The sequence below is a fragment of the Halichoerus grypus genome, chromosome 4, assembly GCF_964656455.1.
Source record: "Halichoerus grypus chromosome 4, mHalGry1.hap1.1, whole genome shotgun sequence".
Lineage (NCBI taxonomy): Eukaryota > Metazoa > Chordata > Mammalia > Carnivora > Phocidae > Halichoerus > Halichoerus grypus.
This window is the reverse complement of record NC_135715.1, coordinates 57395478-57419810: the sequence shown is the minus strand read 5'-3', so window position 1 is coordinate 57419810 and position 24333 is coordinate 57395478. Positions and strand designations below refer to the sequence as shown.

Below are 24333 nucleotides of genomic sequence, written 5' to 3'. Positions count from 1 at the left end.
TTCAACACATTTTAAAACTAGATATCCAGGGGCGCCTGGGTGGCTCAGTTGGTTAGGTGTCTGCCTTCCGCTCAGGTCATGACCCCAGACTCCTGGGATCGAGCCCCGCAACGGGCTCCCCACTCAGCGGAGAGCCTGCTTCTCCCTCTGCCTGCCGCTCCCCCTGCTTGTGCTTTCTCTCTCTCAGATAAATTAAAAAATAATAAATAAAACTAGATATCCAGAGGAGAATAAGGCTCCAGTCATTTGTCCAGTGGTCAAGTCTTGATGGGGCACACGTCTCATCTCAGGGTTTTCAATGTTTAGTGTGTGTATCTCATTCACCTGAGAGCTCTAAGAAATCCTGACTCCATCCTCAGGTGGGTCTGGTGAGGGAAATTTTTCTAAAGCTTCCTAGGCGATTCCGTGTGCCATTTGGATTGGTAACTAGTGGCTGATCGTCTTTTTTTTCTTTTTTGAAGGTAGAATCGCTCTGTTTTATTCACTGCTGTATCAACGCAAACTTTGGCACAAAGCAGATACTGAGTACTTATTTTTTGAATGAACCCCATCTTACAGATAAGGCAACTGAGGCTCAGAGAAGTTTAGATCGCACAGATGGCAACGCTGGTCATTTTTCCAATACCACATCTTACCACTTTACCAGGAAGTGTTCAGGTTGCTTTCTGTCACAGGTTGGATATTGAGGCTGCGGTGCTGATATTAAAGGTCAAAATTTGCTCCGTGCGAGTCAAGCCCAACCCTGCTTGAGCTGGCAATTCTGCTGAGGGAATCTGCTTTTGCAGAGTTAACCCCAGGTCCCGCCCGCCATGGGTGGGGCCAGGGTTGGAGTGCGCGTCAGGAGCAGCTGGGTCGCCGGCCGCCTCGCGCCTCTGCGCCTGCGCACGGCGCCGAGGGACGGGGTCGGGCTCAGAAATGGCGGCCTCCATGTTCTACAGCCGGTTATTGGCCACAGCCGCCCTTAGGAGCCGCGGGTCCCGGCCGGCGCTGCGGGCCGCCGCCCAGGTATTGCGGCCCAGCCCGCTCTCGCTTCGAGGGTCGGCAGGAGAAAGGGCGAGGTGGGAGACCCGACTCCTGTGGGCGAGGTGTGAGGGGATGTGAGGCCCGGCTCGGGGTCATTTCGCAATAGGTGACATTGGGTGACATGGGGGGTGCCCAGTCGGGCCCGCGGGCAGCTTGCCCTGGAGTGCTGCCCGCTGTGACTGCGAGCGGGCCCATGTTTGCGTTGCTCTGCTCTCGTCCTCAGCCCGCGAGGAGCCCGGCCATCCGGCTGCGGCTGCTCTCTCAGTTTCTGAGGGGCGGCGGGGAGGCGGGTGAGGGGCGCTTCTAAGTGGAGGTGAGGGGGCCTGGGCAGTTTGTGCTGCTTTTTCCGCACCCCGCGCGGTGGGCAGAGGCATCGTGGCCCTTCTTTGGGGAGGGGGAAGATGCCCTTCAGATGTACTTTTATGTCCCTTGGGAGCTGTCATAGGTGGGAATGTTTTCACAGGACCAGCTTGCTGACCGGCCTCTTTTGTGACGAGGCAGGGAAGTTTCCCACCTCCTCCCCCGTGTAGTTGTTTTCTGTTTGTCAGTTTACCAGCTGGGGAAGTAAGACAGTTACCTTTTGGATCACTTCATTTCTGGGTAGAGTATAGCATAATAATCACAAGTTTTTGTTTGTCTGTTTTGATTTTTTGTTTTGGAGTGTTTACCGTGTGCCAGGTACTGAGCCCGGCATTTTACTTGTAGTTTCTTGTTAGGCTTTCCAGCAGCACTGTAAGGGCGTCATTAATATCCTCCTCATTGATGAAGAAACTGGCTTAGAGAGCAAGTAATTTGGGCTCCGTCACAAAGCAGGTAGGGTTAAAGCTAAGGCTTAATTCCAGAACTGTCTGGCTCCAAAGCCTGTGTGTTTGAGTCTGCTCTTCAATTTTTTCCGGAAGACTTGGCCTGTTCTTTCCAGCGTTGACACCAAGAAACTTGTGAAAGGGCATGATAGGCTTCATAAGTCAATTCCAGAGTTTTAGATTATGTTCTGAAATTAACTCCTTAGACATGACAAAAATGAATTGATTTAAACTTTTTTTTTCTTTATTCTCTAAACCTGGAGGCAGTGAATTACATGAGTATGCTTCTTAATAGGAGAAGTGATTTTTTTTGGTCTTGAACTTCCTTCTTAGGAGTCTTAAAGAGTGCTGTCTTTCCTTCCTAGGAAACTTGTTCAAGGTCACACAGTGAGTTTAGCAAATACTCTTAAACGTTTTGTTTAGTTCTATGACCCTCCTAGTTTCTATCTTTTGTCCAGTGTATATCTGATAAAATAGTTCAGGTTATGAGCAGATGAACTAATTTTAAATATTTTCTCAGTTGTCGTGAATCACATTCCCCAGTAACTACATTTTCCCACTTTTGAATTAATATGATTTAAATTAGGTGAATGATTAAATGGGTGGTGGTATAGGGATTTGGCCAGGAATTGGTGGCCTTTTGGCAGTAGGAATCTTCTAAGTGATAATGTGGAGAAAGACAAAGACTTCAATGTGGGAATCCTTGTGATTCTTCAGGAATATTTTTTACCAGGGTAATTAAAAAAACTGATATTTCAAGTCATAACTTCTAGAGGTGCAAGGAAAGGATTATCAACACTTCAGATATTAAAAAACCTTTAAGGAGGTATAAAAGCTAGCAGCATTACCTTATGAGTACTACTATTCTTTGTGAATATAGATATTTGAAAGAAACTGTAAAAATATACTCAGAGCTTTGTGTCATTGGTTTACCCTGAACTTTTTTTGGAAAAATTTCAAACTGATAGAATGTTCCAGCAATAGTACAGTGAGGACATATATTGCTTTCACCTGTATTTAACATTTTGCCACATTTTCTTTATCTTTAAAAAATGACATTCATTTGCATATATATATGTTTATATATGTATGTATAAAATTACATTCATTTATTTTTGCTCAGCCATTTAAGAGTAGGTGGCAGGTATTGGCACTTTATCCCTACATAATATTTTAGCACACGCCTTTTAAACATAAGGACATTCTCCTAAATAACCGCAACATAGTTATCAGATTTAGGAAATTTGTAATTATCATACTTTGGAAATTTAGATTTAGATTTCCCCAGTTGTTCTCAAATGTCCTTTATAGATAGTAGTTTATTTATTGATTTTTTTCAAAGATTTATTTATTTATTTGTGAGAGAGCACCTGTGAGTAGGGGGAGGGGCAGGTGGAGAGGGAGAGGGGAAGGGGTCTTCCAGCTGAGCCTGGAGCCTGCTGGGGGCTCCATCTCACCATGAGATCATGACCTGAGCTGAAGCCAAGAACCGGGTGCTTAACTGACTGAGCTACTCAGGAGCCCCAAGTTTTTTTATTTTCAAACTGGGATCAGGCCTCCGTAGTATTTTTTCTAGTCTGTCCAGCTAATTAGGTGCTGCGTAATGACTCTGAATGCTCTTATTTGTGTTGTAGGTGTTCATTTACATGCTCATTTACATTAAATGAATTCTGTGGCTGAGACCAAGTTGGTTTTATCCTTTTAGCATCCCTAGCACAGTGTCTGGTATATAGGCATTCAAAAAATGTTTGAGTGTATAACTATTTTTACCAAGCTCTGCTAGGTATTCCCCTTCCCCCCTTATTTTTATTGTTATTTTGAGGTATAATTTATATAAAGTGTACAACTTTGAGTGGGTAGCTAGATTAATTTTTATGTATGTATACATTTGTGTAGCCACCATTCAGATCAAGATATGTAATACTTTCAGGCCTCAGAAGCACCCATATCCTCTCTCCTTATTAGTACTCCCCAACAGAAGGTGACCACTAATTCTGGCTGACTTCTATCACTAATTTTGACTGGTTTTGAACTATATAAAAAGTATGTATTCTTGTGTTTGGTTTCTTTTCCTCAAAATTATGTTTTGAGATTAATCCATTGAGCAACAGGTATTTTTAAAAAATTGTTCTGTAATATCCTGGTATACGAATATGCCATATTTTATTCTGTTGATGGGAGATTGGGACATTTTCACTTTTTATTTATTATGAATAAGCCTGTTATGCATATTCTTATATATATGCCTTTTGGTAGACTAAGCACTCATTTCTGTTCAGTATATACCCAGGAATGGGATTTCAGAAAGTAGATGTGTACTGAATGGTTTGGGATATTGCTGGTTTTTAATATTGAAGTGACACTAAATCAGGGAGTTGAGTTACTCTGGTGAAATGTTCTTCAGGATTTTAGCTTACCAGATGAATCAAATAAGTTGTTACTAGGTGTGACTGACTTTTTAGACTAGTGTTTCTCAAACTGTGGGGTGCTTAAGAATCAGGTGAATGACTTGTTATGAATGCAGATTTCCTGAGGCCCATTCCAGAGATTCTGATTTTGTAAATGAGAATGGGGCCCCAGAATCTGCATTTTTAGACACATCCCAGGTAATTTTGATGCAGATGGCTCATGAACCCCCTTCAAGAAAGACTGTTTAATAAAGCAATAGTTGATAGTCCAGCACTGCCCATTTCCAACCCTCTTAACTGTCTGTAACATGGACTATTAGTAAATGGTTTCCAATATTTTATATTAAAAAGAAATAGACTGTATATATGATCCCTTTAAATTCAATTCTTATGCTATCGTGTGTTTCATATGAGCTGTGTTTCAGTATTCTGCATTCCTGTATAGAGAATGGAAATGTATGGCTAATACTTAAATGTGTAATTTCAGTTCGTTCTTTCAGGGCTTTCATAGCACTTAATTTGTTCTACATATTGTCATATAAAGTTGATAGGATTGAGGAATTTGGATATTTGCGGGCTATGAAATAGAGAGTTTCATTGAAGAAGTCAACTGGAAAGTGGTATCTGGATCAACACCTGTGGGGGAGTGAAGGAAGGAGGATTGAGTAGAGGGAGAAGTAGAAATGTGGTACAGTTGCAGTAGGAACCTTTGCCTTTCCTGTGGGATATCTGGAACTAAGATGGTCCTTCAGAATTATCCCAAATTGGGGTGAGGTGCTAGGACTTTATATCCTTACCTTAACCCCCGTTGACCAGTCATTGGATGCAGGCTGACAATGGGAAGGTGTGACTTGGGCAAAGAAGCCAATGAGAGGACTCAGCTGAGAGCTGTCAGTAGCCAGCACTCCCAGCAGCTGGGCTATGAAAGGGGAATCTGAGTAGCACACCACAGTGATCACTACAGATGAAACCAGGGTTTTGAGTCTTGTGTGTATGAAAGAGTAATAACTCAACTATCACTCAACTAAGTACCACATATCTAGTGCCAAGCTATTTGTTTGGTGTTGGAAGAATGATGGAGAGAAGAAAGTTGGGAAGGATTTTTGGTTTGTTGGAAAAGATGAGGTTGGTTTTAGATCTGCTGAATTTGGCATTGAGGTAGAAATGCTCTGTAGGTCATTAGGGATATGGTAGTGGAGTCAAATAAAAGATAAGACCAGACATGATGAGAAAATAGATGAAACTACAAGGGTAACATTTGGTATTTAGCTGGTAGGTTAGCTCTTAGGTTATAATTTAGGTACTCTGAATATTATTCTTTGATGATTTAATGTAATGGTTTTATTATAGTTATGAAGAACCAAGTACTGTATATAAAAAAGTATTTTGGGAAGGTGTTTTTAATAAGTTCCAAATTACTGTCATATATAATATGTCCCCAATTTCTTTAGGTTCTGGGAAGTTCTGGATTTTTTAACAACCATGGACTCCAAATACAGCAGCAGCAAAAAAGGAGTCTCTCACTACATGAATACATGAGTATGGAATTGTTGCAAGAAGCTGGTGTCTCCATTCCCAAAGGACATGTGGCAAAATCACCAGATGAAGCTTATGCAGTTGCCAAAAAATTAGGTACTAACTTAAGAAAAACTTAAGCCACTTTGACATGGGCACTTCTGATAAGATGTGAACTTTCCTTATAGTTTATAACAGCTTATAGGTTTTATTTTATTTTTTAAAAAATGAATTTTATTTATTTAAAAGAGAAGGTGGAACTTTATGATTGTTGACATTCTAAAATTATTATGAGATTATTATGAGCTCCCATAGCGCTAGTAACTTAAGAACCAATTATATTGGAATTAGGAAGCCTTTAAAGTCCTGTTTTTAGTTGGAATATAATTATGGGGAAGGAAGATCTGTTTAATATTCTGAAGCTTAAAAGACTGGTGTCTGTGATGATTCTTCAAGGAAGTAGTGAAGAAAATCCTAGCTGTTTATGTGGTTGTAAAGAGGTCTAATATTCCTCCCCCAACTTTTTTTGACAGGAAAAGTATGGAACCAAGGTGGTGGGAGGGAGGGGAGAAGCTGAGCCCTAGACTGTAAGCTCCATGAGAGCAGGGTTTCTTTGTCTTATTTTGTCCAGTGATACCTCCTAAACTCTTAGAAGAATACCTGGCACTTAGGTAATCGGTAACTGTTGATATTTGTTAAATGAATTAAGTACTTGTCCATGTTTATTAGTAGATTCGTTTATTGATAACAGAAAACTTAATAGCTTTTGTTAATTTATATTAATCTCTTATTTAAAAAATATTGACTTTAGAAGATATCCTTCACTTTACATTTTTAATGATTAAAATGAGGCCATAATAACGAGTAATTTACTAGCTATACACTGCATTTCATTTTTAGCAGTATTTAAAATCCCACCAATTTTATGTAGATTAGCACAGTCTGTTGTATGTATACCTGATTAATAAGGCTTTGAATGTGCTTTGGGGAAGACTTTGCTTTTATTAGTATTTTAAGAAGGCAATGGAGCATTTAAAAATGTTTAAAATTTTTAAAGTTTTACTCTCATTTTGTACTTATTTGTTTCTAGAATGAGTTTTTCTTTTAAAAGTAAGGGCATGTACAAGTTCAGAAATATGTCATACAAGTTATGTTTTTGAATGAGATGTTGACTTGGAAGCATGATTTTTCATTGACAGTTTAATTTTTTGTTAGAAAAAAATCCTTTTTATTCAGATTATAAGCAAACTTCTTTTTATTCATTGAAAGCCTTGTGTAAATTGATACTAATTTTGGTGAAATTTTTGTTAATTAATGGTGACCTGTAGCTTGAACTTGTGCATGGTAAAATATGTGCCTCATTTTTATCTTCAAAACACTGTATATTAGAGGCTCTTAAAGGTCAAGTTTAAAGAAAACTTGTGATTGTACTTTGTATTTCTGTAGTATTTCTTGCAAAGGCTACTTTTTAATAACTATTCCCTTGAGATTTGATCTTATTTATATGACCTAAACTTTAATTTCTAAAGAAGAGTCAGCTAAGTAGAAGGGAAAAATGGAAATGCAATTGAGAAAGTATAAGGTTTTCTTACTCTACTGTTCTGTCCTTAAGAATGAAATTTAGACCCTTGACTTTGTTCTTTTATTTTTGTTAGTCTAATCTCTTGAGTGATGATTTTTTGTTTGTTTACCAATTCTTTCCTTTGTAATAATGCTGAAGCTTAAAATGTTTTTCATGCCAGTGTTAGTAAGGCCTGATTTATATTTAATGAAGTTGGTAAAAACTATTTTTTTCTATTTCCAAATTATTATTATTGTTTTTTCTGTATTTTCCATATATTTACTCATTTAGTCAAAATTCATTGTTTTGTCAAAAAAAATCTGTAGGAACTCTTTCATAAAACAAATAGGATTTATTTGGATGCCAGTTTCTTGATTTCTTTATTCCTTATAAACTTTAATGATGCTTAAATGATTAAAGGAAGAAAGAATAGTTAACATGTGCAGGGTATACTCTAATTATGAGTATTTCTGGGAAGGCCTCTGGGACCAGGACTTCTATGAAGTAAGGAGCAGGTAGGCAGCTCTGATTTTGAGCCCTTTAGAACAGAAGGTATCTTATTCATCTAGAAAGTATGTTTTTGTTAAATAACGCTGCAGATGATGATTATAGTATGGAAGTGGGATTAGTGACTAAGGAGGTCTTTTAAATTTAGAGAATCAGAAATGCTACTTTTAAAAGGTATATTTAGTAACTACCATGAAGATGTTGAGGACAGTTCTGTCTTTCGTTGGGAGTCATTAATGTCAGAAGATGTTGATATTTGATGTCAGAAGATGTTGATTATAGGATCTAATTGCACAAGGTATGGTATAATGTGCCTTAGAAATACACCTGGTTCTGTCCATCTAGCTAGCAATTCCCAATGCTGATTTTGGCTACTTTGCTTCTTGAGTTATTGAACAACTCACAAAGTATTAATTCCCATGTATTAAAACTCTTACATCACCAACTGATATAGTGAGATATAAATGCTTTACAGGTGGGTCAAACCTGCTTCCCCTCAGTTCTGTGAGTTAGCATGGGGACGGGCCGCTGAGCCTTACAGCTGGTAACGACTCCTGAAATAGCCCTGGCCTCTTTCCCCAGTATTCCCTACAAATTCTATAATTTTCTGTGTATATCATGATGTGAAAAAAGTTGGAAACACTATTCTGGAGGCTAGTTTTGCCTGTTGTGAATAACTGAAGTTAGGGATGGAAGAATGGTTGGGAAGAAATATAGTTTCTTTTCCTTTGTGTGTGTTTGTGTTTTTTTAAATAGACTGGTTTTCTCATATCCATTTTTAAAAAGATTTATTTATCTTGAGAGAGAGAGATTGAGAGCATGTGCCAGGGGTAGGGGCAGAGAGAGAGAATCTCAAGCAGATTCCCGCTGAGCACAGAGCCTGATCCCAGGACCCTGAGATCATGACCTGAGTGAAAATCAAGAGTCAGACACCTAACCAGCTGAGCCACCCAGACTCCCCTTCTCATATCCATTTTCATTTTATTTTTTACTTATTTTATTTATATTTTGGGAAAGATACATTTATATATTTGTCAGAGAGAGAGAGTGCACGCGAGCGCACACACAGGCAGGGGCAAGAGCAGGCAAAGGGAGAAGCAGGCTCCTCGCTGAGCAAGGAGCCAGATGGAGGACTCAGTCCCAGGACTCTGGAATCGACTTGAGCTGAAGGTAAACACTTAACCAACTGAGCCACCCAGGTGTCCCCTCATATCCGTTTTTAATGATAGGTCTTTAGTAGACAGCTCATTAATTTCATGATTCTGTATTGCCAAAAATAGTTATCTTTTAGGCTTGGGAAGTTTCTCCCATTTTTGTTTAATTTTCGGAGGAACTATAAAAGCTGTGCTTCATAGAATTTTAAAAGGGAAACCCTAGTACAAGATCAGATACAAATACATCTTAGTTCCTCTATTACCCTAAATAGAATTGCATCTGTATTGGCTTTCCATGTTTGAAATTATACACAATGTAATCATTTTGCTGCTTGAAAATTGTTCAACCTAGTAAAATTTAGGTCTGTCTTTTTTGCATATTTTGTTGACCCTTTTTTTTAAGAGTAGACTTTAATTGCCAAATTCTAAATTTCATTAATAATAATACTTATATCTGCTACGTATTTTTTAATTGCTTAAAACATAAACTTATTGTTACGTTTTATGAGGTTATAAGTTTGAAATGGGTCTTAAGTCCCATCTTTTTTTTTTCTTTAATTTTGACTGCCTCCATCCATTTTTCCTATCTCCCACCCCCTGTCTCTGGCAGCCACCAGTCTGTTCTCTGTATCTATGAGCTTAATTTTTTTGTTTTGTTTTGTTTTCCAATTCCATATATAAGATTCCGTTCAGGGCGCCTGGGTGGCTCAGTCGTTAAGCGTCTGCCTTCGGCTCAGGTCATGATCCCAGGGTCCTGGGATCAAGTCCCACATCGGGCTCCCTGCTCAGCGGGAAGCCTGCTTCTCCCTCTCCCACTCCCCCTGCTTGTGTTCCCTCTCTAGCTGTCTCTCTCTCTGTTGAAAAATAAAATCTTTAAAAAAAAAAAAAAAAGATTCCGTTCATATGGAATATGTCTTTCTCTGACTTACTTCACTTAGGTCCATCCATGTTGTTGCAAATGGCAAAATTTCATTCTTTTTTTGTGGCTGAATACACACACACACACACACACACACACACACGTACACACACGTTCATATACCATAATTTCTTTACCCATTCATCCATCAATGGATACTTGGGTTGTTTCCGTATCTTGGTTATTGTTAATATTGTTAATACTGTAAATAGTGCTGCAATAAACATGGGGTACATATGTTTTTTTCAAGTTAGTGTTTTCTTCAGATAAATACCCAGAAGTGGAATTGCTGGATCATATAGTAGTTCTATTTTAATTTTTTTGAGGAACCTCTTTACTCTTTTCCACAGGAGCTGCACCAATTTATATTCCCATCAGGAGTGCATGAGTGTTCCCTTTTCTTCACATCCTCACCAACACTTGTTATTCCTTGTCTTTTTGATAATAGCCATTGTAGCAGGTGTGAGATAATACCTCATTCTGGCTTTGATTTGGATTTCCCTGATGAATAGTGATTTTGAACATATTTTTATATATAGTAGCCATCTGTATATCTTTGGAAAAACGTCTGTTCACATCTTCTGCCTGTTGTTTAATCACATTTCTTTTTCCACAGTTGAGTTCTCTATATGTTTTGGATATTAACTCTTTGTCAGATATATGATTTGCGGGTATTTTCTCCCGTTCAGTAGGTTGCTGTTTTACTTTGTTGATGATTTCCTTTGGTATGCAGACGTGTTTTAATTTGATATAGTCTCACTTACTTATTTTTGCTTTTGTTGTATTTACTTTTGGTGTCAGATTGAAAACATCATCACCAAGACCTATGTCAAAGAGCTTGCCACCTATATTTTCTTCTAGGAGTTTTATGGTATTTTAGGGCTTATGTTCAAGTCTTTAATGCACTTCAAGTTAATTTTTTTTTAAAGATTTTATTTTATTTATTTATTTGAGAGAGAGAGAGCACAAGAGGGGGTAGGGTCAGAGGGAGAAGCAGACTCCCTGCCGAGCAGGGAGCTGGATGCGGGACTCCATCTCAGGACTCCAGGATCATGACCTGAGCTGAAGGCAGTTGCTTAACCAACTGAGCCACCCAGGCGCCCCAAGTTAATTTTTGTGTATGGTGTTAGATGGTGGTTCAGTTTCATGCTTTTGTACATGGTTGTCCAGTTTTCTCAACACCATTTATTTTATTATTTAAAAACTTTTTAAAGATTTATTTTTAGACAGAGAGCAAGCGAGCAAGTGTGGGGCTGAGGGAGGGAGGGAGAGGGAGAATTCCAAGCAGACTCCCTGTTGAGTGTGGAGCCCAACACGGGGCTTGATCCCAGGACCCTGAGATCATGACCTGAGCTGAAATAAGAGTTGGACGCTTAACTGACTGAGCCATCCAGGTGCCCCATTTCAACACCATTTATTGAAGAGACTGTCCTTTCTCCATTGTATATTCTTGGCTCCTTTTTGATAAATTAATTGACCATGTATATATGGATTTATTTCTGGGCTATTTCGTTGTGTCAGTAGTATACTGTTTTGATTATTGTAGCTTTGTAATATAGTTTGAAATCTGGGAGTGTGATATCCAGCTTTTTTCTTCTTTTGCAAGATTGCACGGGCTACTTGGGGTTGTTTTTGTGGTTTCATACTAATTTTAGGATTGTTTGTTCTATTTCTGTGAAAAATGCCATTGGAATTTTGATAGGGATTGCATTGAATCTGTAGATTGCTATGGGTAGTATGGACATTTTAACTGTATTATTCCAGTCTATAAGTATGGAATATCTTTCCATTTATTTTTGTCTTCTTCAGTTTCTTTAATCAATGCCTTACAGTTCAGTATACAGGTCTTTTACCTCCTTGGTTAAATTTATCCATAGGTATTTTATTCTTTTGATGCAGTTGTAGATGAGATTTTTTTTTAATTTCTCTGATAGTTTATGATTAATGTATAGAAATGTAATTGACTTTTGTGTATTGATTTTGTGTCCTGCAGTATTAGTGAATTCATTTATTCTAATAGTTTTTTGATGGGATCTTTAGGGTTTTCTATATGTAATACCATGTCATATGCAAATAGTGACAGTTTTACTTCTTCCTTCCTTTTATTTCTTTTTCTTGCCTGATATAGCTAGGACTCCCAACACTGTGTTAAAGTGGCAAGAGTGGGCATCCTTCTCTTGTTGCTCATCTTAGAGGCAAAGCTTTCAACTTTTCACTGTTGTGTTGGATATTAGCTGTGGGCTTGTCATATATGGCCTTTATTATGTTGAGGTATGTTCCTTCTGTACCTGCCTTGTTGAGGTTTTTACATAAATGGATGTTGAATTTTGCCAAATGCTTTTTTTGCATCTGTTGAGATGATCATATGTTTTTTACCCTTCATTTTATTAGTATAGTGACTGACTTGTGGATATTGAACCAGTGTTTCATCCCTGGAATAAATCCCCATTGATGGTATATGATTCTTTTAATGTATTGTTGTATTCAGTTTGCTAATAATTTTTTTGAGGATTTTTGCATCTATGTTCATTAGGGATATTGGCCTGTAATTTTCTTTCCTTGTGGTATCCTTGTCTGGTTTTGGTATTGGGGTAATTCTGGCCTTGTAAAATGAATTGCAGGTGTTCCACCTCTTTTATTTTTTGGAAGAGTTTTGAAGGATTGGTATTAATTCTTTTTTTAATTCACCAATAAGCCATCTGGTTCTGGACCTTCATTTTTTGGGAGGATTTTGATTACTGATTCAATCTCCTTATTAGTAATCTGTTCATATTTTGTTTCTTCATGATCCAGTCTTGGTAGGTTGTATGTTTCTAGGAATTATTTCTTTTTGGTTGTCCGGTATGTTGTCATGTAATTGATCATAATAGTTTCTTATCCTTTGTATTTCTGAGTTTTCAGTTGTAGTATCTCATCTTTTTGTGTCTGATTTTATGAATCCACTCTTTTTTTTTTCTTGGTGAGTCTAGCTGAAGGTTTGTCCATATTGTTCATCTTTTTGAAGAAGCAGCTCTTACTGTCATTGATCTTTTCCATTGTCTATTTAGTCTCATTTATGTTCTGACCTTTGTTATTTCCTTCCTTCTACTAACTTTGAGCTTTGTCTGTTCTTTCTTAGTTCCTTGAGGTGCAAAATTAATTTGAGACTTTTCTTGTTTCTTGAGATAGGCTTTTATTACTGTGAATTCTTAGACTGCTTTTGCTGATCCCATAAATTTTGGTATATTTCCATTTTGTTTGTCTCGATGTATTTTTTTATTTCTGTTTTGATTTTTTCCTTGACCCATTGATAGCATGTTTTTTAATCTCCACATGTTTGTGAATTTTCCAGGTTTCTTCCTTTAATTGATTTCTGGTTTCATACCATTGTGGTTGGAAAAGATGCTTGATGTGATTTCAGTCCTCTTAAATTTATTAAGACTTGTTTTGAGGTTTGCCATGTGATCTATCCTGGAGTATGTTCCATGTGCCCTTGAGAAGAATATGTATTGTTGTTTTTGGATGGAATGTTGTATATATATATTAAGACCATGGTCGAATACGTTGTTTAAGGGCTGTGTTTGCTTATTGATTTTCTGCCTGGGTGATCTGATTGATATACGTGGGTATTGAAATCCCCTACTATTAATTGTACTGCTGTCTATTTCCCCCTTTATGTCTGTTAATGTTTGCTTTATATATTTAGGTGCTCTTATGTTGGGTGCATAAATATTTATCAATGATACATCCTCTTGTTGGATTGCCCCTTTATCATTATGTAACACCCTACTTTGTCTCTTGTTATAGTCTTTGTTATAAAGTTGATTTTGTCTGATATATGTATAGCTACCCCAGCTTTCTTTTGGTTTCCATTTGCATGCAGTATCTTTGTTCATCCTTTCAGTTTCAGTCTGTTTGTGTCCTTACATCTTAAGGGAGTCTCTTAGAGGCAGCATAGATTAGTCTGTTTTTTTATTTATTCAGCCATTCTGTGTCTTAGTCCTAATGTTTAGGATTCTAGTATAATGTGGAATTTTTGTCTGGTTGAATAAACATGTGCAAAGGTTGCCAATTAATGAATAATCCCTGGAGGGAGATTTGTAATGGCATAAAATAGGACTTTGCCTTCTTTTTTCTTCTTCCCAGTGTTTTATTAGATGACTATATATGAAGAATGCTTAAGACATTTGTGAATAACTAAAGCTAGGAGGAATAGTGACTGTATTTTAAAGACAACCTGGAATCCATAAAAGATCTTGTCTGACTAGAGCAAAGGGCCAAATCTAATAAGACTGTAAGCTCTCTAAGAGCAGGGTAGGTCTCTGTTGCTCATTGGTGTATCTCTGGCTCTAGCGGTAACTGGTATATAGATGTAATTGTTGAATGAATTAATGGAATTGAATAAAATCTTTGTATCAATCAGTTGTCCTCAGATTTCTCTTGCAATCCCTCTTGTCTTGATGAGACTGTATTCATTAAATTTTTTTGGCTTTTCTTTTGTTGTGAAGGGCTTTTTTTAGAAGGAACTTTTGAGGAATCATCTCTGCCGTTAAGGAATTTATATTCCTAAAGAAAGGAAATTGACATTTTGTGGAGGAAGAGACTTCTGTCTTGTAAAATATTTTTGAAAAACTAGAGCTTTATTACTCTAATAGGTCAGTTTTTTAAGTTCTCAGTTTACTATGTTAGGAATGTTTGAATTTAGCCCAGCAAAGCACCAGTTTAACTATTGGCCATTTTTACGTTATACTTACACTGTTGGGTTTACATTTATCCTCTTTGGATATGAATGAATATTTCTAAAGTACTGGAAAAACCAGGTAACCAGAAACAGGTAAAACGACTAGTGGCTGCTCCTTTAAGTTTGGGCGTGAACTCTGTAATTTGCCATTGTCCCAGAGGCTACCTGTTTTCTTTCCGATAAGAAAAATATTGTTCGTTTTAAGGAAATTTCTTACGTTTTCTCTAATCTTCATCTAATATTAGTTGTTTTTACCTGAATCGTGGGGACTGTGGCAGATAGAAAAGGGTCTATCTTGTGTAAACCAGGCACTTCTAAACAGCTTTAGTTGCAGGGCCGAGTATTTCCAGTTCTGAGTTTTTAAAAGAGCAGTGGAAAATCAAGATATGCAAGAATTCTTTCCATCTTTAAATGTTCTTTTATTCAACATTCAGAAAATATATGCTAGGAATGCTCCCAAGAGCTTGAGAACATCAATGAACACAACAAAGATTCTGCCCTTCTGAAGCCTGTATTCGAGCAAAACAATGAATGGTAAACATGAGAAAATTATATATTATGTTTGAAGGTGATGAATTCTATGGAAAAAAGGCAGGGTAAGGAGGATTGGTCCCAGGTGGGCAGGTTGTACTACTAAGTAGAATGATCAGGGTAGGCCTCATGGACAATGAGATACAAGAAGAAAAACTTGAAGGGAATGCGGGCCTTTCTCAAATGGATACAGGTGTCTTCTGGTATCCGAAAGTAGAACATTCTTGTGAAACCTTTTGTAAGCCAAAATGGTATAAAGTGAAAGCGGTTAGCATTAATTATAAGGAGAAATTTTCAAGTGTTCCCAGAGCCAGTAAATGACCCCTCCTAGGCTAAAGCACAGATGCTCACAGGCACGGTTCAAAGTTTTGGTGGCTGGATGCTGAGAATAGTTCCTGGGTAAGGAGCTTGGCCACTCTTGCTGCTTGGGGTGTGTGCTACCTCTCTAATGGCTCTCCTCAAAATCAACACTGAATGCTGTTTTTTGCAAAAGCGAAAATCACTTTTCGGATTTCTTTCAATTAGTGAGAACAGGTATCCGATGTAGGTCTTCTGTAAAAGCGAAGTGGTGTAATGCAAACTTTTGAAAAGCAGGGGTTTCCTGTACCTGATGAAGAGTATTCCAGGCGGAGGGAGCATTAGAGCCAAATCCTGACGGCAGAAGCATGCCTGGGAACAGTGGAGACTTAGTGGAGCTGGAGTGGAGTGAACGATGAGGAGGTCATAGGAGATACAAATAGTAAGGGTACTGGGGAATTGTATAGATCCTTGTAGGTCATTGTACGGAGTGTGACTTTTACTTTGAGTAAAATGGGCATTCACTGTAAGGTTTTAAATAGAGGAGTGATGTGCTCACTTTGCTGCTTTGAGAGTACTCTTTCAGGGACGAGTGTAATCTAGGTGAGAGAGAATGGTGGCTGGGACCAGGGTTCAAACCAGGTGATGAAGAGTGGTCAAGATTCTGGATAAATTTTAAAGATGAGTATGGGATGTGAGAAAGACGGTTTTTTTAAAACACTTCCTTGACTGACTCACAGGGCCATCTTCTAACTTCTAAATGTAGGCTCATTTACATCATTAATTTTCTAAACATTCTTTTAAAATAATTGTTTAGGTGTAAACTTTAGGTCATTTCTTACTGGTTTTATCAGAAACTGCATTTGTTACCTCTTTGATTTTGTTGGGTTATCTGATTAGGTGGGAGTCCCCGTATTCTGCATGGTGTGTGCATGGATTGGTAGTTATATACCAGGGACTGCTTTGGGCTTGTAACCAATAAGAATAAGATTATTATTTTGCCATAATGTAATACAAGTGTTGCACTGCTAGTATAGGCAAAATGCTGTAAGAGGCAAAATGCTGTAAGAGGCAAAATGAGGAGATTCTGAAATTCTGCTTGTCTGAGGAGACAGAGAATACCCTCTAAGAGGAATAGCCCTGGACCATGAATGATGAGGGGTACCCAGGTTAACCAGCTGGTTTGCTGATTTTCTTCAGCACATTAGAAAGAGGAAGATAGAAGAGAGATCAGTCTACCTGTTAAAGAAGAAAAATTCAGAATATTTATTTTAAAAATTTCATTTAAAATTTTTTAAAAAGTACTATAAAAAATTAAAAATTTAAGACTTATAACATCCCTGAATCTTCTGATAAATATAGCTTAACTCCTGATAATACTCCTCATAACAGTATAGCTCAAGAAAGTGTATCAACAGGTCTTTCTGTTACCGGAACAATGTAAGTTGGTATCAGTACTGGCAGTTTCTCCTTAAGTTATGATGTATTTCTGCTCAGAGTAGCTTTTTTAACTCAAATTTTCACAGGATAGCAATTTTACACATGAATAGAAAGGTAGGGAAATGTTGGGAAGACATTTGAGCCTCAATTTTTGTGCTTTTAATACCTTCCAAAGCACTAGATATTTAGTGTTAAAGAAAAGTAAAATGATTTTCAATCTTCTTTAAGGAATCATGAATGGCTAATTTTTTAAACTTGTGGATCTTTAGATGAATGTTTTAATATTCTAATCGAGAAAAACTATGTATGTCGAATACTTCATTTTTTGACATTGTGGGTAAATGAGTCTACTACATATAATGACATCACTTAACATATATGCTTAATAACAAAATAATGTCTTGCATGCTATTCCATGCTGCTTATCTAACAGAAGTGTTTTTCTTCTAGGTTCAAAAGACGTTGTGATAAAGGCACAGGTTTTAGCTGGTGGTAGAGGAAAAGGAACATTTGAGAGTGGCCTCAAAGGAGGAGTGAAGATAGTTTTCTCGTAAGTCCTGCTTTTTAAGGAAAAATCATCATTATTAAAGAAAAAATATATTGTAAAAATTACCCCTTATTATTGAATTGATGAAAATACTGAAATTTAAATATTAAATGAGTGGGGCGCCTGGGTGGCTCTGTCGGTTGAGCGTCTGACTCTTGCTTTTGACTCAGGACATGATCTCAGGGTCCTGGGATTAGCCCCGTGTTGGGCTCCGCACTCAGCATGGAGCCTGTTTGAGTTTCTCTCCCTCTGCCTCTCCCCCCGTTGGTGTGTTCTCTCTCTCAAAATAAATAAATAAATCTTTAAAAAAAATTAAAAAAATATTAAATGAGATAAAATTTTGGCTGTCATATGCTTTTGTTTTTCCTCAGTTGGAGGAGAAAAAAATTTGAGTTCTTTTTCTTTTTTCAGTCCAGAAGAAGCAAAAGCTGTTTCCTCACAAATGATTGGGAAAAAGTTGTTTACCAAGCAAACAGGAGAAAAGGGCAGAATATGCAATCAAGTATTGGTTTGTGAGCGAAGATATCCCCGGAGAGAATACTACTTTGCAATAACAATGGAAAGGTCATTTCAAGTGAGTAATTGTAGACATGATACCTTTAGGATGACTTTACTACATTCAATTTCAGAGGTTGGTTATTTCTATTTGTATGGGAAGGATTAAAAAGGTATGATCCATAATCTTATTTGTATATGTCATGAGCACAACATTTTTGTGTCATTTAAAAAAACCCAGCATGGTTAATGATATAAAATTTAATACATAATATTGTGCCTAAAAAAAAGCTGTAGGCAAAACCTTGCTGAAATAGAATCCACAGGACTTCTAAATTGTTAATTTACTAAAAGCAGCTAAAATCCTTTGGCTTCATCTCTAGATTCCATAGACTGAGAAGATAATTTCTAGCAGAGTTAAATCTTTTAACAAAGAGAGTTCTGAGCCCATTAAAAGAATGCGTTTCCATGACTTCATCTTGTTCTTTTTCAACCTCTTGGTGTTTTTGTGGTTTTTTTTGCTTTGTTTTGTTTTTGTTTTTGTTTTTATAGTTTGGGGTTTATTTCAGTAGTCAGTTTGGTGTTTGGCAAGTTGAAGGATGACATTCAGTAGCAAACAGTGTGATTCTAAGGAGCATAACCCTACCTTTGCTTCCCTCTCTTTATGGGAACCTAAAATGCTAGCATTTAGGAAGTCCTTTCATAGACCCGTTTGCATTGAGAGAGCATTGATAATCATTTTATACTATAATTATCTGGCTTTTTGAGTGCATTGGCTAGATAATGGGCTGAATCTTTGTGGTAGCTTCTTTGTCTTTTGAAGCAACTTGAGTATGTATTTGGAAGCCCTAGAAAGGATTTGATGTAAATTACACAATTAGTAATACAACAGAAATTTTAAGGGTAATGAAAATAGGTTTCTTATATAAGACAGCTTTTTAAAAATAGTTATTTTCTATACTGTGATTTTTTTTTTCCCCCTACAGTTAATTATATCTTTAGTAATGTTTGAGTGATATTGTAAAATGTCTTTTGTAACTTAATTTTTATAGGAAAGTATTTCTTAAGGTATAACACTAGGTGGTAGTAAAAACCCACTCAGGATATATAGGATAAAAGACATTGTTTTATCGTGGATCACCACATCAAAAACTAATGATGTATTGTATGATGACTAACATAACATAATAAAATAAAATTTAAAAAAAAAGACATTGTTTTATTTGTAAGTGATGTCTTTACCGTTATAGGTTTCTGTATGTGGTAGAATTTAGTTTTGTAAGTTACTTTAGAAATCTCATGACAATAACCTTATATATATTACACACATTTACAAAAACAATAATTTTACAAATTCACTTATTTTTATTACATTTTCTTTTCCTTTCCATTGATGTTGTATATCAACATGTTTCATTTTGTTATTATTTTTATACTTTTTGTTTTAGAGTTATGAGTCCTGTAATATTAAACATTCAAAGTACCTCATCTTGATTGGAGTAAATGTAGCAAACTGAATATGTGTTATTAAAGATATGACTATAACACACTAAAAATATTTTATTAAAGATATAATGACCACTGAGAGAAGAGTCATTACCAAATGCATTAGAGAAAAGGATCAAATTTGAGTTCATTTTAAGGACTTGAATTTTTAGAGAACTCTCTGAGTCTTGTGTGGGGGAAAAATGTTTTTATTTCACATTGCATAGCTGTAATGATTCAGATTAAAAATTTGGTAGTACCAGTGGGGCACCTGGGTGGCTCAGTTGATTAAGCGTCTAACTTTGACTCAGGTCATGGGATCGAACCCTGTGTTGGGCTCTGTGCTCAGCCAGGAGTCTGCTTTTCCCTCTCCTTCTCCCTCTGCCCCTCCCCCTGCTTGTGCTTGCTCTCTCTCTCTCTCTCTCTTTCCCTGTCTCCCTCTCTCTCACATAAATAAATAAAATCTTTAAAAAAATTAAAAAAATAAAAATTTGATAGTACCAGTAAAACCATTTGGCCAACTGTTCTTTGATGCTCTCACATTAGACCAATGTAGAGTTGGTTGGTGTTACCTTTTGGGGTATGGCAAGCATTTTGGGGACTCTCTTTTAAACAAGACAAAAATCATCTATTTAAACTGAAAAGAAAAGAACATTTTTGACTGAATTAAAGTTCTGTGTATAGAAGTCAGCTGATCATTAAAAATTGTTTTTGTTCCTTATCTGTTTTTAGTAGTGTATCATAGGCTCTATTGGTCCTCTTTAGTATGTGTTACATAGGGTTGGTATGTCAAAAAATCAATTTAAGTACCTACTCTGTTTTGGCACTTTCTCAAAATTAGATTTCTTACCATTTGCCCAGTACCTGTTGGGTACTTTTGGGCTGACACAAATCTAATTTAGCAAATTACATTTGCTATTTTAATTTTTTTTCTAGTAAAACATTGTAATCTGCTGTAAATGAATGGTGCATTTAACCATATCAAGTTTTTTACTTTGCCTGGAATAGATATCAAATGCCTCAAGAATTCCAAATTTTTATTTTCTATACTTTTATTGTTTTTTTTTTTTTTTTAAAGATTTATTAGAGAGAGAGTGAGGGGGGCAGGGGCAGAAGGAGAGGGAGAGAAAGTCTTAAAGCAGTCTCTGCGCTGAGCGTGGAGCCCATCGTGGGGCTTGATCTCCTGACCCTGAGATCATGACCTGAGCTGAAACCAAGAGCTGGACGCTTAACCAACTGTGCCACCCAGGCACCCCACTCTTATTATTTTCCAAAAGACATTTTTATTAAGTGGCTTATTTGTCATATTTAAAATTCAGATCTATTTCAAGGCAAAATTTTTTGTAGGACCAAAGAAAAGAGGAATTTAGGTTAAGAAGGAGAAAATAGCATTATTAATTTATTTGAAATTCCAACTATTCGCTAGAACTTAAATAGTTCTGAAAGTTTATCACTAAAATTTAAAGTTGAAACCAAATTGTTTAAATAGAAACAGCATGCATTCAGCAGTCATGACCAAATGCAAAACTATAGTCATTGTTTTAACTGATTTATATTTACCTGTGTAAGCTTTCTTCTGATCAGCTGCCTACAATTTTGGGGTTTCTTTCTAATTGGTTAGGGAATTAGTACAGAGAGAGGCTGTTCACTTTCTTTTATATATTATTATTTCATATGTATTTTTTTGTCTTTTTTCCTAATTTACCGCTAATCTTGGAGACCTAATCATTACTTCAGTGAGAATTTAATATTATCTTTTCCCTTTCAATAGTGCTACTTCTTTGTGGCTCTTAATTTCTCTTATCAATAGATATTTTAAAAAAGGTAAAACTAAAATAAAATGTTCAGGGGCTCCTGGTGGCTCAGATGGTTAAGCGCCTGCCTTTGGCGCAGGTCATGATCCCAGGGTCCTGGGATCAAGCCCTGCATCGGGCTCCCTGCTCAGCGGGAGTCTGCTTTTCCCTCTCCCTCTTCTGCTGTTCTCTCTCTCAAATAAATAAAATCTTAAATAAAATAAAATAAAATGTTCAAGTATTTTAAAAGTTTGTTGGTTTCTACCTCTTCTGTTGGATAAAATTATATTTTGGGGTTATCAATACATTAATTTACTTATATTCTACCTCAGTAGCATGACATTAGTCGAACAGGGCCTTCTTAAATCTGTATCCCCCCCTCCTTTAGATCTTTGTAAAAGCTTATAATTATCAACTGCCTTTCTAGAGAGGAAGTGAAGAATACCTTTTCATTTGAAATTTATTCAGAAACTAAAATTTAGACTTATAATTTCAAACATTTCTCTTTAGCTTGCTATTTTTCTCTTTAGTCTCAGGAGGCACAATGAATTCTTTCATTAAAAATTTTGTCTGTGCTGGGCGCCTGGGTGGCTTGGTCGTTAAGCGTCTGCCTTCGGCTCAGGTTATGATCCCAGGGTCCTGGGATTGAGCCCTGCATCAGGCTCCCTGCTCGGCGGGAAGCCTGCTTCTCCCTCTCCCGCTCCCCCTGCTTGTGTTCCCTCTCTCGCTCTCTCTCTCTGTCAAATAAATAAAATCTTAAAAAAAAAATTTTATCTGCGTATATTATAGTGAGTTCTGATACCATTTATCCAGACTTGGGCCAAACCTCACAGGTTAAGGGTACAGGCCTCCACATGGCTTGTGCTCACTTACCAGCCTCAAGTTTGGGGTTCCCCAGGTAACCTGTATGCTTAATAGCTGGTTACAAATTTGGGGGTTCCTAGCGCCCCATCAGGTTTAATAATTTGCTAGAGTGAATCACAGAACTTAGGAAAATACTATACTTATGATTACAGTTTTACTATAGCCAAAGGACACAAATCAAAACCAGCCAAATGAAGACGCACAGGGCAAGATCTGGGAGAGTTCCAAACATAAAGTTTCCATTGTCCTCAGGTACATGTCACTCTCCTGGAATATTGATACATGACAGTGCACAGAAAGAATACTGCCAGCCACAGGAGCTCATCAAGTTTCTTGTCTAGAGTTGTTTTTTCTTTTTTTTAAAATTGTGGTCAAAAATATATAATAAAATTTACTATCTTAACCATTTTTAAGTATACAGTACAATCGTGTTAACTTTATGCATATTGTTGTGCAGCAGATCCCTAGAATTTTTTCATCTTGCAAAAATGAAACTATATCCATTGAGCAATTCCCCTTCTACCACTTTTTGTAGTGCCCGGCAATCCCCATTCTACTTTGTTTTTAAGAGTTTGATTTTTTTAGTTACAGTTAAACGTCATGTACGTGGAATCATGCAGTATTTATCTTTTTTTGTGACTGGTTCATTTTACTTAGTGTTTATTGTCTACAAGGTTCATGCTGTAGCATGTGTCAGGATTTCCTTTTTTTATTTTTAATTTTTTTAAAGATTTTATTTATTTATTTGACAGAGAGAGAGAGAGTGAGAGCAGGAACACAAGCAGGGGGAGTGGGAGAGGGAGAAGCAGGCTTTCTGCCGAGCAGGGAGCCCGATGCGGGGCTCGATCGTGGGACGCTGGGATCATGACCTGAGCCACCCAGGTGCCCCCAGGATTTCCTTTTTTTAAAAGGCTAAATATATTCCATTGTATGTATATACAGTTTTTCTTATTTTCTTTATTTTTTGTCTGTTGATGAACATTCAGGTTTCTTCCTCTAGGCTATTTTGAATAATGTTGCAGTTAATGTGGGTATGCAGATAATCTGTTTGAGATACTGTTTTCAATTCTTTTGGATATACCTAGAAGTGGGATTGCTGGATTGTATGATAATATGGTATTTAATTTTTTGAGCAACCTTACACCGTTTTCCACAGTGGCTCCATTATTTTACATTTCTACCAACAGAGTTCAAGAGTTCCAATTTCTCCACATCGACCAATGCCTTTTTTTTTTTTTTTACAGAAATTATCCCTTATGGGTGTGAGGTAATATCTCACTGTGGTTTTGATTCGCATTTCTTTAATAATTAATGATAATGAGTACCCATTCTTATACGTGTTGGCTATTTGTTTATTGTTATGGACTGAGGTTTATCTCCCACCCCAATTCATATGTTGAAGCTCTATCCCCTAATGTGATGATGTTTGGAGGTGAGGCCTTTGGTAATTAGGTTTAGGTGAGGTGATGTTGGTACTGTGAAGTGGGGTGCTGCTATAACAAATACATAAAAACACTGAAGTGGCTTTGGAACTCGGTAAAGGATAGAACCTGGAAGAGTTCTGAGGTATGTGGTAGAAAAAGCTGGGATTATCATAAAGGGATTGTTAAAGGTGATTCTGGTCAGAAAGAAAAGCGCTCAGAAAGAAAAGAGCTATAGAGAAAACCTCCATTTTCTTAGAAAATATATAAATAACCATGAATAGAATGTTGGTAGAAATATCCATATGGATAGTAAAGACCATTCTTTTGAGGTCTCAGACTGAAACGAAGAATGATGGAAAAAAGGTGATCCTTGTTAAAAAGTGGCAAAGAACTTGACTGAATTGTGTTTATGTTCTAGTGTTTTGTGGAGGGTAGAACTTCAGAGGGATGAATGTTTAGCTGAGGAGATTTTAAAGCAAAGCACTGAGGGAGCAGCTTGGTTCCTTCTGACTGCTTATTGGTAAATGTGAGAAAAGAGAAATGAAGAAGGAATTGTTAATCTAAGCAAAAAGGAATCAATTTAAAGATCTGGAAAATTCTCAGTCTGCCTATACTGCAAAAAGTGAGAAAGCTATTTGGGAAAGAATATGAAGGATGTGGCTGACTAACCATTTGATAAGGAGATTAGTATGGGTGTGAACCATGAACTGTGAGAAATAAATGTCTGTTGTTAAACCACCCAGTTTACTGCATTTTGTTTTATACTATCCTAAGCTGATGAAGACCTACATCTTTGGAGAGATGTCTATTCAAGTCCTTTGCCCATTTTTAAATTGGGCAAAGAAAA

At 36.9% G+C, this 24333-nt stretch overlaps 1 protein-coding gene across 1 annotated transcript in view; it reads left to right on the top strand.

Moving 5' to 3' along the window:
* Positions 1-849: 849 nt before the first annotated feature.
* Positions 850-24333, top strand: part of SUCLA2 (succinate-CoA ligase ADP-forming subunit beta) — a 44211-nt gene continuing 20727 nt past the window's right edge. Inside the window, exons 1-4 of the mRNA XM_036079395.2 lie at positions 850-1005; positions 5686-5866; positions 17329-17428; positions 17837-17999. Coding sequence (XP_035935288.1) covers positions 916-1005; positions 5686-5866; positions 17329-17428; positions 17837-17999 — 534 coding nt within the window. The 5' untranslated portion in view covers positions 850-915. The remainder of the gene's footprint in view (positions 1006-5685; positions 5867-17328; positions 17429-17836; positions 18000-24333) is intronic.